The sequence below is a fragment of the Ictalurus punctatus genome, chromosome 15 (genome assembly GCF_001660625.3).
Source record: "Ictalurus punctatus breed USDA103 chromosome 15, Coco_2.0, whole genome shotgun sequence".
Taxonomy (NCBI): domain Eukaryota; kingdom Metazoa; phylum Chordata; class Actinopteri; order Siluriformes; family Ictaluridae; genus Ictalurus; species Ictalurus punctatus.
In genome coordinates, this window is record NC_030430.2 from 19,148,757 (window position 1) to 19,164,413 (window position 15,657).

At 39.3% G+C, this 15,657-nt stretch overlaps 1 protein-coding gene across 1 annotated transcript in view; it reads right to left on the bottom strand.

The window, feature by feature from the left end:
• dvl1a (dishevelled segment polarity protein 1a) overlaps window positions 1-13,957 on the bottom strand; it is a 44,506-nt gene extending 30,549 nt beyond the window's left edge. The window contains exon 1 of the mRNA XM_017487484.3: window positions 13,450-13,957. Within this exon, the coding sequence (XP_017342973.1) occupies window positions 13,450-13,619 (170 nt within the window). The 5' untranslated portion in view covers window positions 13,620-13,957. The remainder of the gene's footprint in view (window positions 1-13,449) is intronic.
• Window positions 13,958-15,657: the final 1,700 nt, after the last annotated feature.

Below are 15,657 nucleotides of genomic sequence, written 5' to 3' on the forward strand. Positions count from 1 at the left end.
GCTAGATTCATGTCTGTCTATGAATTGTAGTTGGTGTTGGAATTGTGCTTAAACCTGGAAACCCTGCCCGCAACCTTCATACTCGCAGCTCCAAAACCTCCAAACCATGCATCAGGTGAGAACTGGAGGCAGGACACAAGTGTATAAAAACAGTGTGTAGTTTATTCGGGCGAATCCATGAATCACTGTCCAGATTCCAGGCAGGGGACAGAGAACAGCAGACAAAATAACACAAGGCTAATTCATAATCATAAAGGAAAAACAAGTCAAAACCAGGAAGTCTAACTAGAATTATAAAAAAAAAAAAAGGAACAAGACAAGACAAGCGAACACGGCTCAGAAACGTACATAACAATGACGAGACAAACTAATCAGGAATTAAACAGGAAACAGGTGGGAACATCAAGACACAATAGGGCGATAAACCAATGACAAGACAGGGGTGGGGCCAAGGCTCAAATCACAGCCATGTAGATGTAAACAAGGAAGCACACGAAAGATCAAAACACAAGAGAGGGGAAATTGGTCATAGTATTAAAATTCGGTTACATCTATAAAGGTATAACATCTACAATATATAAAATCTATATATATTACATCTCCAAAGTGAACTCCTAACTACTGTGTCTTTTGTTCTGAGACCTCCCTCTGCCTGTGATTGGACAAAATATCGCATGAATGCTTGCATCACTGCACAGAGTGACATTTTGATTTTTGGGTGTTGTTTGCATGACTGCTTGACAGACCATATAGTGTCTACTTGTGGCTGTCAAAGCAGCAGAATGAACACGTTCAAGGAAAATATTTGAGACAAATATGCCATCTCTTTAGCTGTCTTTGATCATTTATCTCTTAAAATGTGCCTATTTTACCACCTGTTAGGTTTATGATTTTCATGTGAAGAGTAGGATGAATTTCCTGTTTTACACAATTGCTCTTTTCGACCATGTAGTACACAGTTATAGAAGGGAATGATTCATAAATGCACTATTTGTTGTCACACAGATGAGGATGGGTTCCCTTCTGAGTCTTTCTTCTTCATATCGTCTCAGGGAGTTTTTCCTTGCTTCCGTCACCTCTGGCTGGCTCATTAGCTTAACAGGATTCAAAGTGCAAGTTTTTGAAAACGATGCCATTATCGTCTTCGTATAAATGTACAAAAATGAGAATTACGTGTTCAATCTATAGGCATGCGCACAAGTACTTCAAAACAATGCACGAGACATTCAAAACTAATGGCAGACTACAGGACTGTGTTTGTGCTGCTCAAGATTTTGAGTTTATTGACGCTTGTCCATCAGAGAGTAGATTTACTGCATCACTACTACGACTAGCGGAGACGCGTTTGTTACATACACCAAATCAAATAGTGTCTCACTATTTGATTTGTATTTGCTGATTTTGTTCCATTTTGGTACAATGGTGGTCAATTATTAGAACTTAAAGAGGCACAGTTTAGATTTTTTTCAGTATTTGAAATTGAACAAGTTTTGTTAACAGAATTCTGACCTGGAGCACAAGAAAAACTAAAAGATAGGGTTGAAGACGGAAAAATCCATTTCTACAATGAAAAAAACTTTATGCACATTTCATGCACATTAAATTATATTACATTAGGTACGTCTCAGCATTTATTAACTAAGACAAATAAGCCAAATCTACGCTTGACAATCGTGAGTTTTCACAATTATTTATGAAAATGAATAATTTTCCAAGTCTAACTATCGAGATTCTAAGTAACTGGAGACGGAACTTTTTTTGTACTCCATATAGATCATAAACCACCGAAATTGTTTGAGAAATGTAAATGTTATTGTGCTTTTTATCCAGAAAAACCACAGCTCCCCCGTTTACTTGTATTTGTTTATAGGGCAGTCTTGCCCGGATCAATATGGCGGATGCTTTGACGTGAATGCTTGTGCCCAGGCGCATAGTGTTCCTTCACAAAGCGACATCTCCAACTACTGGCCTGGCACGCATAATACATAGTTTTTAGTCGTTTTCGCAGATCCGTGTGAACGGGGATCGTTTTGACAATGTTGTCGTCGCTACGCAAAACCTTTTAAAAAACACAAATTAAAAACTAATCCGTTTTTAGTACATCGTTGTTGTGCATACTTACCCTAAAAGAGATACAGATTTAACGAGGTAGTTTAAAACTTACAAAGTTTCCCACTGCAGCAGTTTTAAAGGGTCAAGCTGACCATGGCAAAACTGATCTCGCACCTACTATATGTGTGTTGTTGGGGGTTTTTTTAGGTTTTTTTTTAGGCCAGGCTTTAAGCAGGAGCTGAGGTGATGAGGTGAGTTTGTTGCTTATTAAGATTTAATGCTCTTTAGTTTCTTTTGACATAAACAATCATTCCCTATGACTGCGAAATTCTTCATATGGTAATTAAAATGAACTAATAAATAAGCAATTCAAACATAGTTTCATAATAATAAGCTTAATATGTTCTGAAATCATGCTGACCAACCAGGACTCAGGAGGCAAGCTGCTGCTACCTGAGAATTAAGGTCCAAATTTCCTCAGTAACACGTATAAAAATATTAATTATAGTAGTTTAGTCCACTACTGTGGGGCCCCAAACTGCATGGCTAAAAATGGTGGCAATGAGTAATAGTGTGATGGTGTGTGGTGTGCAGTATGGACAGTTAGACAGCATCAATTCATTTACTAACAGTGTTTTTAAATGGAATTACAGGCATCCCTCTGATGTTATATATCGTTTGCAAGAATGAACACAACAGGTGTCGTATTATGTTGCAGCATGCTTCAAACTGACACTTCAACAGACGTCATTTCTCGTCTCATTTTAAGCAGTAGAAACCCTGAAGTGAATCACCTTATTTGAAATTTCAATACACTCAGCATCAATAACAGAGAACTCGGGGAATCTCTGAAAATATTTTGTAAATCGGTTTATGAAAACAATGTATATAAATACATAAATTCTTCTGATTTAAAAGAAAAAAGTAATAATCTTGTAGAGTTTCTAAAGAATCACACAACACCATTAAACGTTTTCTGCGAACCTTTATGGGGATCGCTTAAAAGTATATACAGTAACAGTGGTGTCAAACTCAAATTCTGCCCGTGCAACAGCCGGTGAAGCCAGGAGCGGTAGAAACCGGGGTGCACATATATACAACATTTTACAGTTTATAGTAACTATCCTTCATATTTTAAGAAGTGGAAAAGGCTGTTATAGTTTAAACAGATTTGACCTGTGGGCCTTGTGTTTCATACCACAACAAGCTAACTGTACTCAATTGATTGAGTAAACTCATTCCCTCAATTTAATTGAGTAATGGGGTCTCCCAAGACTTGTATATTTAACTTCACTTAACTTGGTTCTCGTGTAGACTGTACTTAAATTGTTAACTTCACATTGAGTGTGCCGCATGCTAACCGCTAGTCCACCAGGTAACCTGTGTGTTTAACTAATTAAGTTCACTTAACTTGCTGTTCACGTGTGCTTAAACACAGGGTGTCCTAAAAGTCTCCATATATAGGGGAAAATTAACACTTTTTAGCAAAATGTAACAAAACATCCTCTCCGTGATTGCCATTTCTTTGCAAACACACAAAGTCGTATCTCCTACTCACGATGAACTCTTGAATTTCACTACACCGGTACCGCAGCAGACAATACGACAAGAACTGCCTTTTGACATTATCATTTAGGAGTGCACCTTAGCCCTTGTTATTAGCACTTAGCACTGTTTTATTAGTCACTGTCAGATAACTTAAATAGCCCCCCACCCACTCCCCCACCCCCCCCTCTCTCTTTTTGCCAGTATTAGCCAGAGGAGGATGTCCTCCGGGTGCTTTAAATTTTTATTTATTTACTTACTTACTTTTAACCCACACCGTGGTATCGACTTTGGTATCGAGTATTGTGTACTTTTGGTGGTATCGGTACCGACTACTAGATTTTTGGTATCGTGACATCCCTAGTCACGATTACTGTTCAAGTAAAGACAACATTAGGGTTTACAGTACACTGTTACGTATACCCATAGAATCAACCAAATCGACAAACATCCAACATGTATTTTCTCAGATAATCTCATGTAACTTTGGAAAAGACCAAGCGAGCCACATTGAGGGGTTAATCCGAGGTGCTGCCGCATCACATTCACACAACTGCCCTGTTGCCGTTCTTGCTTATCCATTTTTCGGGATTTCCTGTGATATGGAGCACTTCAGCTGCAAGTCTGAACTAACCCAGATGCTGCATAACCCACGTGGGATCCTGTCAGCAATCAAAACAAACACACAACACACCAGGCAAAAAGAATACCATGCCGATGGGAGCCTCAGGAGAGCAGCTTTTAGCTTTCCTCCTCTTCACACTGTGCAGAACTGCAGTTCAACTCGCATCTTAATCACTCAACCTGTCTATGAGCTGAGAGAAAGAAACAATGCTTCCTCCCCTGTCTTTAACGATCACATGCTTCCTCCTCCACTTAGTTAAACATTAGACATATTTTAATTTCCAGGACGCATCAATAGATTTATTCTCCTTCACTTCACTGCAGTTACTTAATAATTTATAGCAGTACTTCTTCTAGGTAAATAAATGAATAATAATCTGGGACTTTACAGAGTTTAATTATTCTGGGAGAATAGTGAGAGAGATTCAAGTCAACACCTATCGCTTAAACTCAGGACTCTCTTTATTTATAATCTGCACAAATGCTGCGGTTTTTTAATTACGCTTCCATTTGTTTAGAGCTTTGTTACATTGTCCTTACCAAAAAAATCAATGCCTAATTACTCAGATTATCAATAGATGCCTATAACATTCTGTATCAACTTTGAAGTCTTGCTTATGATGTTTAAAGCTCTGAAAGATTTTAAGGTTTCACTGATCATTTGAAGCAAGCATGGCATGTCACAATTTTGGCTGATGATTAACTATGGGATATAATGTGCATATATTTTATATATAAAATTGATAGAAAGTTGATAGAAATGGCATCTATCAATACAAAACATTAAATAAATTTCATTTCTGGTTACTTGAGAATATTAATTGCCAGGAAAGAGAAAACACACCTACTACAGCAAAGGCTATAAGCAAAAGCAGGCCAGCTCGTTATCTACAACATGTTTTTGTGTCAACTCCATTAAATATTACTGTGTTACAGAACAAAAACCTAGTTATAAATAGTTTATAGATTAAAACCATTGCCTAGGACAAATGATTACAATATAGTGGTGCAGGTTTGATTTTATCTGTGAATCGCCTGCTGACGAACTCTCCATGACCAGCTATATACTGTTTAACTAAAACAAAAACATATATATAAACATACATATATATCTAAAATCTAATCATGTATTAGATGATTAGATGATTATTTAATAGGGGTGTAACGTGACACAGTGCATCGCAATGCAAAAATGTGCGCTTCACATCATGGAAATCAGCATTCTATTAATTATGCATCTAATGTAATTGCACTGTTTGAACACCAAAGGTGCAACCCATAATGTTTAAATATACAGAGATCACATGATTGTGTTCCTACTTGGAGAGCCTGCACCATTACCAAGAATCATCTGCACTTATGAAGTGACTGATAGCTCCGAAACACAATGATCGACAAGCATTATAGGTTATATGGTTACAAAATCATGTTATAACAGTTAAAAAGAGCTCTTCGGTAGCTTTCAAATGACACCATACAGTACCACCTCAATCTACAGTGCCGGAGAAAGAGGCCACAGCTGACGGACATTTTAGCCGACTTTGGAGCTCTGTTCCCAGCTAAAATGACAACATAAATTATTCAGTCAAATTTTAGGAAGAATTTATATATATATTTATTTATTTTTAAGATATGGTGAACCTGTGGTATAGTGGTTCATAGTTATTTTAAAATTTATTTAGCTTTATACAGACAAACATGCACATTGTTTTGCATTGATTATAATTCAGAAATAAAAAAAGAATCTTTTCAGTTATAAATTTTCTTCATTACAGTTTTTTTCAAAATATTCTGAGAATCAAATTGAAACGCATCATGAAACCAGTATCGTGAATCATAATCAAAGTGAATCATGACCAGAGTCCCAGAGACCCCTATCATTTAACAATTATGAGACTGATACAGAACTATTGATTATATTGATGATCCCTCATACATTTGTCACAGACTCCTCCTTCGTGTGAGGGTTCCCATGGTGACAAGGGCAATGTGCTAATGTTTGTTTCTGTTTTGATCCTGTCTCCGCCCCTGTCTTGTCAGTAGCATGTTACCTGACTGAGTGCACCTGTGCTGTATTAAATCTTGATTAGTTTTTGACTGTGAAACTTAACTTCATTTTAAGGAATCTTATCGTACTTTGTTTCATTACATCTGAGCCTTTGTTTCCTGTTTCCTAGTTCCGTGTACTTCCTGGTTTTGACCTCTACCTGTTTGACTCTGCCTTTGACTCCCAAACGATTATTTGAATAAATTCATACTACACACAGCAGACGTTAACATTGTGTCTGACACTGCTCCTACTCTCCCGAGCCGCAGATTTAGCATGGTATTAAACACAGTTCAGTGGATCATTACAGATGTGTAATTTTTATAGCAAAGCTGAAACTTATATAGCAATGTGAATATTATACAGGACAACAAAATCCAGCTAGTTACAGTCCTGTAACAGTTACAGTTACAGTCCAGTCTGTAGCAGTGTATTTAGTAATAGAGATTATATGTGCGTCCCACAGGTACTACACTCAATGCACCCACTCTGACTAGATCACATTACATAACTACATTTTTTTTATCTGATACTTACTGAAGAACCTTATTTTAAAATGATGGAGAACCCAAGACACACCATATTTTATTCATTTTCATATGTATGTATACTCCTAATACAGTGTACATTATTGTCATCTCTTAGCACCGAACACCTGATAATGAAAGTACAGCACACTGTGTGCCTATGGAGTTTAGTAAAAAGGAATTATTAGTTAATACGAATATAATCTTATTTAAGAAACATAAAGACATCAATACAAATCCTATGAACAATAATCAGCTTGGATTAGAGAATATATTGTAAGACCATACAACGCTCTTAGAGTCAAAATGTTGTATTGATTATGTCAGTAAGCTACAATATAATCAAAGTCACAATGGAGATTACATTTTTCTATTCACTGATTGCTGTGTATATTATAGATACTGCATTCATATATTGCACTCCTTTCAGGCAGTTTTTGAACCTGTCTGATGCCGTTTTGTTGACTGCTTCGAAACGTCTACCTCACGTTCTATGATGTCTACCTCATTAAAATTAGCTATTTGATTTGCCTGTGCGTCCATTTTACAAACATCCAAGGAAGCAGTTCAGCAACTAAAGTAAACATCTACCACCTGAGTGAACCCTGAGAGTTGGACTTTGAAGGACAAACACAGTGTTTGTTCATGCAATCAGCCTTGTGCTCTCCGGGCCCCAACATACAGCCAGGACTGAGAAGGACGGTGTAATAAACGCTGCGAGTCAACTGCGCTGTGTAACCAGGGAAAGCTGGTCCCGCTTGCAAGGTCATGCTGGGATGCGAGTGTATGACGTGTATGCATGTGTCATGCCTCTGATGTTTAAAAGGCCCTGATGAAAGTCTAAGATCACAGGCGTGAAATGAAAACCACATCATGAGCAGGAACGAAGAGGTCTCAAAACACAAAATCATGTCTGACACTTAAATGCATTCCCCACCTCATAAACAGACACAAATCCATTACTGCTGCCACTTTGTTTCATTTCCACATCGTCGCTGTGCACACAGACATTTCCTCATTTCCATAACATTGAAGGGAAGAATAGATATTTATAAATCCTGAAATTTACATTGAGAACACTGATGAAGAGAAGGCAAAACCAAAATCTTGTTCAGTTCACAAAGTAAATTATTCCTCTGATATCACAACAATTTTCCAGCACTAACCATTTTATTTGTTAAAGCACAACACGTGATGTTTTTATCTGTTTACAGTTGCTTTTAAATAAGTTGTGGAACGTCTGCGAAACAAATAAGTTCCTGTTATCACTTATATTACAGTACGTTTAAAGTAGTTCCCTTGCCAGTTTCTCTTTTCCTCTCTTGAAATAAATATTTTTAAAAAATGCAGTTTGACATGTTATGGAGAAACCGGAAATCCCAAAGCACAGGTCTAGTGGCGGAAAAATTAAAGTTACAGCTTTACCTCTGACTGTTAAAGCGCTGACACTAGAGACTCCTTCCAGAAATGCTAAACAAACTCCTTCTCTCAGAGAACTTTCGGTGCGTCTCAACCAGCTCCCCAGCACCCTAGGTGGTGAATCAGTATATTGTGTACACGAGTTCGGGCACTGGTAAGGACCCTGGCTCACTACACAAACCGTATATAAGACGGTTTTTTCGGTGCATTGTGGGATTTTTTTTTGGGAGCAAACAAACTAGTGCACTGGAAGGATTCTGCGATTGAGACAGCCCTTAAAATGGCCGACTCCCTGATCAGTGCCCTGATTACTGAACTAGGGAGCTGGTTGGGATGCACCCTTTGCCATTTCAACAACCTTTTTAAATCAGTGTATGTGGAACATTCACCATACAAACCCCTGTGTAATTTGTTACTATAGAAACAATAATGTGTTATAATGAGTGCACTGGTATAATTGTGCGCTTTCTCTTGGAGACAGCACTACTGTGACAGCTTCGGTTATAAAAATTAATCAACATGTTCTGACAAGTTAGATTCAATAATTCAGCTGCACTGCCATATAAGTAATAATCTGTGATATAATGAACATCTAATGACTAATATAACATTAATACTACAGCAAATCATGTGTAATAACGATAATTTAGTCTTTTTAGTGGAATTCATACAAGCTTCAATGCATTAGCAGCATTTCTGATGAAGTATAGTTTCCTCAATGCCTTACATCCATGCTAACGTTTCTTATTATTCAGAATTATTTATTGCCATGATGTAATCAGAGCTAAATATAAAGTGACAAGCCTGCTACTGACTGTGTCACATTGTGCATTTTCTGTCATGAAGCACAGTACGATTTTAACACTGTCTCCATGTCCGATGTTAGAAAAAAAGACTGAAACAGATACATCTATACAAGTGTGAGTTTAATACATGATCCATCCATCTTCTATACCACTTATCCTATAGGGTTGGAACCTGGAGCCTTTCCCAGGGAGCATTGGGCACAAGGCGGGGTACACCCTGGACGGGGTGCCAATCCATTGCAGGGCACACTCACATACACACTCACACACCCATTCAAAGACTACGGACACTTTGGACATGCCAGTCAGCCTACCATGCATGTCTTTTGACTGGGGGAGGAAACCAGAGTACCCGGAGGAAACCACCGCAGCACAGGGAGAACATGCAAACTACGCACACACGGGGCCACGGCAGGAATCGACCACGACCCTGGAGGTGTGAGGTGAACATACTAACCACTACGCCACTGTGCTCCCTTTAATACATGATCTAAGCTTAAAAAAATTAAAGAAATTAAATTTAAGAAGCTGACACTGATACAAGACCAGGTTTCCACCCACTGAACTAGATAGAAGTGCGAGACAGTTCTATGAAAAACAGAAGGAGCTACAATGGAAACTTGAGAGATGATGCACGAGGCTTGATGCTATGAAGACTATTTCCTGTACAGGTTGAACAGACACGCACTGATTGGAAACACCGCTGTTTACGAGCTCCTCTAATAAATTTAGAACATTCCTAGAACAATTCCCTGAAAATGAAGATTTTACATTAGTGAGCTGGGCTTTGCATGTTTAGATTGACCTATTAATCCAAAGCTGCTTTACCTGTACTGTACACTGATGTTTCCATTTCATTAAAGACTCAAACTGTGTGTGCAAAAACCCAACGAGGGCAAAACTCAAACTGGCCGTTACGACGAGTAAAGCTCAGAGCTTTTGATCACAAGGTTGTCCGTTCAAATCCCAGGACTGTATGAGAGCTGCTGTTGGACCACTCAACTGTCACAAGTGTGTATAGTACAATACAGTTATTTTCATAGCATATCCTAGGTTGTTATGGAAGATGAGGCGAGTCATGATACAGCACCCCTAGAGCAGAGAGGGTTAAGTGAAGTGCTCTGAGTTGAACTCACAATCGTCCAATCAGCAGGCCAGGACCTTAACCACTGGGCCTCCACTGCCACTGTGCGGACTCTTTTATTAAAAGCATATGTTAAAATACCAAATCATGCCTTTTAAAATCTTTTATCAGGAAAGTGTTCTCACTTTGACCGTTTCAATTCTGCGGATGAGGAGTGGCTTCTGTGGGATATGTACAGATTATACAATTACATTCATTCGTTCATCTTCAGTAACTGCTTTGTACTGGATTTTGGGAATACTGTGCACAAGGTGGTTAAACACCCTGAATAGCACGGCACCATGCACACACATTCACACACTCATTTACACCTAGAGATAATTTTAGAATAGCCAAACCACCTACAATCGCATGTCAAATGATAGCGCTGGAGTTGGCATTTATATAAAACAAACGTGCCAGACTGTAGCTCCCGTCCAAATTTAACTCCTACCTGTGATATGTTTCTAATCCACCATTCCGTTATAACCCCTACGATACACAAAAAGAAAACGGCTAAGTAATACAAGATGCTCTGAGTCATGTGGAATTACGATTATATTGCTAAAACAAAAAGACTGGAAAGAATGTGCAAAGGAAACTTATTGCTTTTCTACGGGCCGCAGATTTGAAAACATTTTAAACGTAGATGGCGTGTGAATAATGGAGACTATTTGGTTCAATAAATGCTGACTCTTTCAGCTCCAAAACGTGTTTTTTGTTTTTTTTCCCTAATGCAACATTATGACCAGTGATTCTCGGTCTTTGCACAACTATGGCTTAAATTGTTTCATGAAGTCATAATCTACCTTCTAATTAAGAAAAACAAAACATCACATTGCATTTGCACTACATATGTGTACTGACAATACAGTAAGCATCTCTGCTATTTTGTCGGCTGTGTCTGAGCTTCATTAATAATGGACTTATTTTCCTTATAACTGATCATCTTCTCTAATACACTTGATTACATTACATACAGCAGCACACAGCCTCAACAACAGCACAGGGTCAGCCACCCCTGGAGCAGATAGGATTAATGGCCCAACTTGGCAGTGCTGGGGTTTAAACCCCCAACCTTCTGATGAGTAACCCTGAGCATTAACCGTAAACCCACCAATGCCAGCAGCAGTGCAGCAGATCTTTTCCGTCATCACACCTGAGAGTCAAACACCATGGCTGTGTCCGAAATCATGTACTGTGACAGTATCTACTGCATACGATTCAGTACCTTCTGCTCAGCCATCGATACTGTACGTTCTGATCGGTATTTGTGTGTAGTATGAATACAATCCAGACATGCTATATCCGCCATGTTGGCATTGTCATGTGACCTACAACTTCAAAAGAGCCAACATGCTGCATTCCGCCATTTTTGATTCTGACAGCTCTTACACGCCTTATGGCACAGCGCAGTGTGCATTTGTTCCATACTGCAGAATCTCGGCAGAAGCAGTAGGTCATCCGGGTATTTCTCGCCTACACTTTTATAAATACTGAGAATTTGGACTACTCCTTTGGCGTTCTGATTTTCGCCTTCTGTATAGTAGGGTAGTAGGGATTTTCGGTTTCAGCCCTTCTCACCGTCCACACGAACGATCAGCTCAGACGATGAAACAAGGCTCACATGGACGCATTTCGAGTGAATTACACCGCAAGAGCGATGACATTTTCTCCATTTCAAATGTATATAAAAATGTAACATATCTGAGACAGCTTTTCGCTTTCACCCGAGAGAACCTGTTCAAAGAGTCGACTCGCCCGTAAATGACTCATTGCTAGTAGATGGCGTGTGAAGCGAGACGGTTGCTCAGTTCTTCGTCGTGAAATCTGCACGTACAACGTGCATCTCGTTGAACGTTACCCGTTTAAAAGTGCAGCTGGATGTTACAAAAAAAATGCCGGCTCAAATCCATCATGGTGGAGAGTAAAAATGGATTCTGAATGTGAATGATTAGAATTCACATTAGTACAGATTGCTATCAAAAAAAAAAAGGAAAACTCAAGTATTCAATTACCTGTAAGATTTAAATCAGTAACATCTCTCATTGAGCATCAATTCAACACGGAAGATATTAATTCAATTCTATAAATAATTTCAAGACTGAAGATTAGAGCTAGGCGATATGACGATATGATATAAATGTATAAAAAAAAATCAGCAATATATCAATAATCACAGTAGTGGATAGGGTTGTAAAACGTGTTTTTGGACAGCTGTTGCATTTATCATTACACTGAAATAAAATCCGTATTAAACCCTTATTGTTCATATGGTGGTGCTACTATTATAAACAAAATGAAATTCCATCATACATGTTATGGATCATAGAAAAATATAACAATCTGCTTATGTTCCCTTCCTCTACTGTAGGTGTTCAATTGAACACTTTTCTTTCATGGCAGAGCAAACTGAATATAGTCTAATTGGAGTGTTAGGAGTCTACGACAGCTAACACGATTCCCTCTTAACAGGCTCCCTACTGCTAGCTGCGAGGGTGCTACATTAATAGGACGGTTTGGAACAAAGCCACTTCAGGTCAGCTTGGGATTAAATTTCCTCTATGTGACATTTTCATGAAGGTGAGCTAATTAAAGCTCTAAAGGTTAGAATAGTGTTTGTGTGTGTGTGATACACTGGATAAACTGTAGTTTAGTGTGTAATCTTGTAATAAAGCAGGTTGGATCGTGTTACACACCTAGGATTTGATTTAGTAAGATATGACACATCGGGGGCAAAACCAGGAGAAATGAGCTATAGGTGTGAAATACAGAAGAAGGGTTTGGATACAGCCACCTGAGGTGAAGAAGAATCACGTGACGTTATCAATGTCTACCATGTTACCCAGACATTGTCATAAAAATACATGAACCACAAAGGTTATGGGTAAAAATGAGTAAAGATTTAAGGGAAGAGGGCTGGAGCTAATTAAGGACAAAAGGAAGAGGCACTCTGAGCGAGCAGGTTTAATTAGGAATAGGACACAGCCACCATATTTGTGGCAACTTGTAGTGTGACCGGAATGCCTAAATGAGGTGTGTGTGTGTGTGTGTGTGTGTGTGTGTGTGTGTGTGTGTGTTGTGGTCCATGTGGCCACTGAACCCAACAGCGCTTTAAATACAGGCTTTACAGATTTCAAAACAGCTGTCAACAGCTGTCGGTTAGGCTTATTCAAGCGCCAGAGTCCATGTTTGCAGGAATTCTGAAGGCTGTATGGAGAGCTGGGTGTGATCGTTTTGTTGTGCAAGAACTACACACGAGCTGAACAAATGCATGCACACACACACACACACACACACACTCACCCGAAATCCTGGTCCATGGACTTGAAGAAGAATTTGTAGCTATTGACGGGCCGATTGCTGAGCACATTTTTGAAGTCGGCGAGCGTGACTCTGTCGGGAGAAACGGCGAGTTTGACTAAATAAGGAGTCTCCTCCTCATCGATGTGATAGATGATTTTAGTCTCCGCCATGAGCGCGCGCGCCTGCGACACTATTCATTGACAGGCTCGCGGCTGCGAAAAACGAAACAGAAAAAGGAAGCTACACGACGACGACTAATAATAATTCATTTTTTTACATAAAAAAACAAACAAAACAAAAACAAACAAACAACAACAAGAGAACAACAACTCGGCGCTATAATGGCGACATGTCTCCGGTCTGGGGATCACGTAGGAAAGCAAATAAGCTCGCCTCTCTCGCGTTGGACGCGCGCAGACATACTCGCGCGAGCGCTGCGCGTCCGGCGTTCACGGCAGCGCGGTCAAACAGGAAGGGCCGCTGTCTGCTTCACACCGCGGACGCGTCCCAATCCGCGCACTACCCTGCTAAACACTACGTCAAAACGCAACGCCACCAAGGGTTACCATAGTTACCATAGGTGGCGTGTTTTTTTTGTTGTTTTGACACACTATTTAATAGGGTAGTATGCGGTTTTGGACGCAGCCTTATTCTTAGCGTAGGTGACTTGTATATAAACAGAAAGGACGTGCTGACATCTAGTGGCGGAGTTTATGCATTACAACATCTGGTTTCGTCTGGAGATTTAAAACCACAGTCAGGGGATTTTCCACAATAGCAATCCTGTAAGGTCTGGGTTTTTTTCCCCCTTGTCTGAACTGTGGAAGAGTGCAAGAACTAGGAAAAATCCCCTTAACCACACACTTTCCGCACATTTTCACAGTGAATTAAGGGATTATGATTATTTTGGATTTTTGGAAAGTGTGTGTGTCTGATTGTAATGTTGTTTACACATTAAATAACACTGGTGGAAATATACACTCTCAAAAAGGGTGGATACTAGTAGACTGTAGCCGTGTCACTGAGGTGCAATCCTTAAGCATACACATTTGGTACCTTTAATATGTTTTTTTTTTTTTACTTAAAAATGGCCATGTAGTAGTGTACCTTTAAAGCTTGACTCTAACAGATAATTGCGATGTAATTATGTATCCATCTATCCATTTTCTATACTGCTTATCCTACAGGGTCGCGGGGAACCTGGAGCTTTTCCCAGGGAGCATTGGGCACAAGGCAGGTTACACCCTGGACGGGGTGCCAGTCCGTCGCAGGGCACAGTCACGTACACATTCACACACCCATTAATACACTACAGATACTTTGCACATGCCAATCAGCCTACCATGCTTGTCTTTGAACTGGGGGAGGAAACCGGTGTACACGGAGAAACCCTCACAGCACGGGGAGACACATGCAAACTCCACACACAGGGTGGAGGCGGGATTCAAACCCCCAATCCTGGAGGTGTGAGGCGAACGTGCTAATCTTTATTTAAAGGTACACCATATATCCACATTTCCAGGTGACTAATACACATTAAAGGTAAATAAATAAAAACATAGATCACGTTATTCCTGAGAGTAGGGTTATTAGTCTATTTGACTGGTAGTCTGAAAGGAAATTCTCTTATATCATGTACTCTCATATTATGAACTGCTATCAAATACCTATGATGAATGTATTCATTTAATTACCTCTTTAAATAAGCTGATCAACTTTCTTATAGCTGGCACATGTATTTTCTGTCTCTTGAAAGACTTATTTTCATAGTGTGCTGTGTGTTTTGTTTTGTCTATCTGGCTGGCACCTGCACCAGTAGAAACCGTCCACACTCTGCTGTTATCAGTGTGTACAATGTGTATAAATACTTCTGTTTTGAATGAATAAACCGGAAGTCTCTGTGAACATTCATATGTGTCAGTGCGTGTGTTCATTCGGACTCTCCAGGCACCTGAACTCTGCGGTAAACCACACTTTGTAGCTCATAGCAGCAAAGAACTACAAGTTCATAGTTAATAAGTGTAGAATAGGCTGAAAGGGCTGACGGAGAACTGGAAAACACAATCTGAGATTTGGAGATTCCTGAGATACATGGAAATCTAACATAGTCCAACCCTCAATAACTCAAAAACAACTAGGTATATAAATAATGTCAACTTGGACATAGTGTGTTCTATCGATCGATCGAAAGTTTATTAATAATAATAA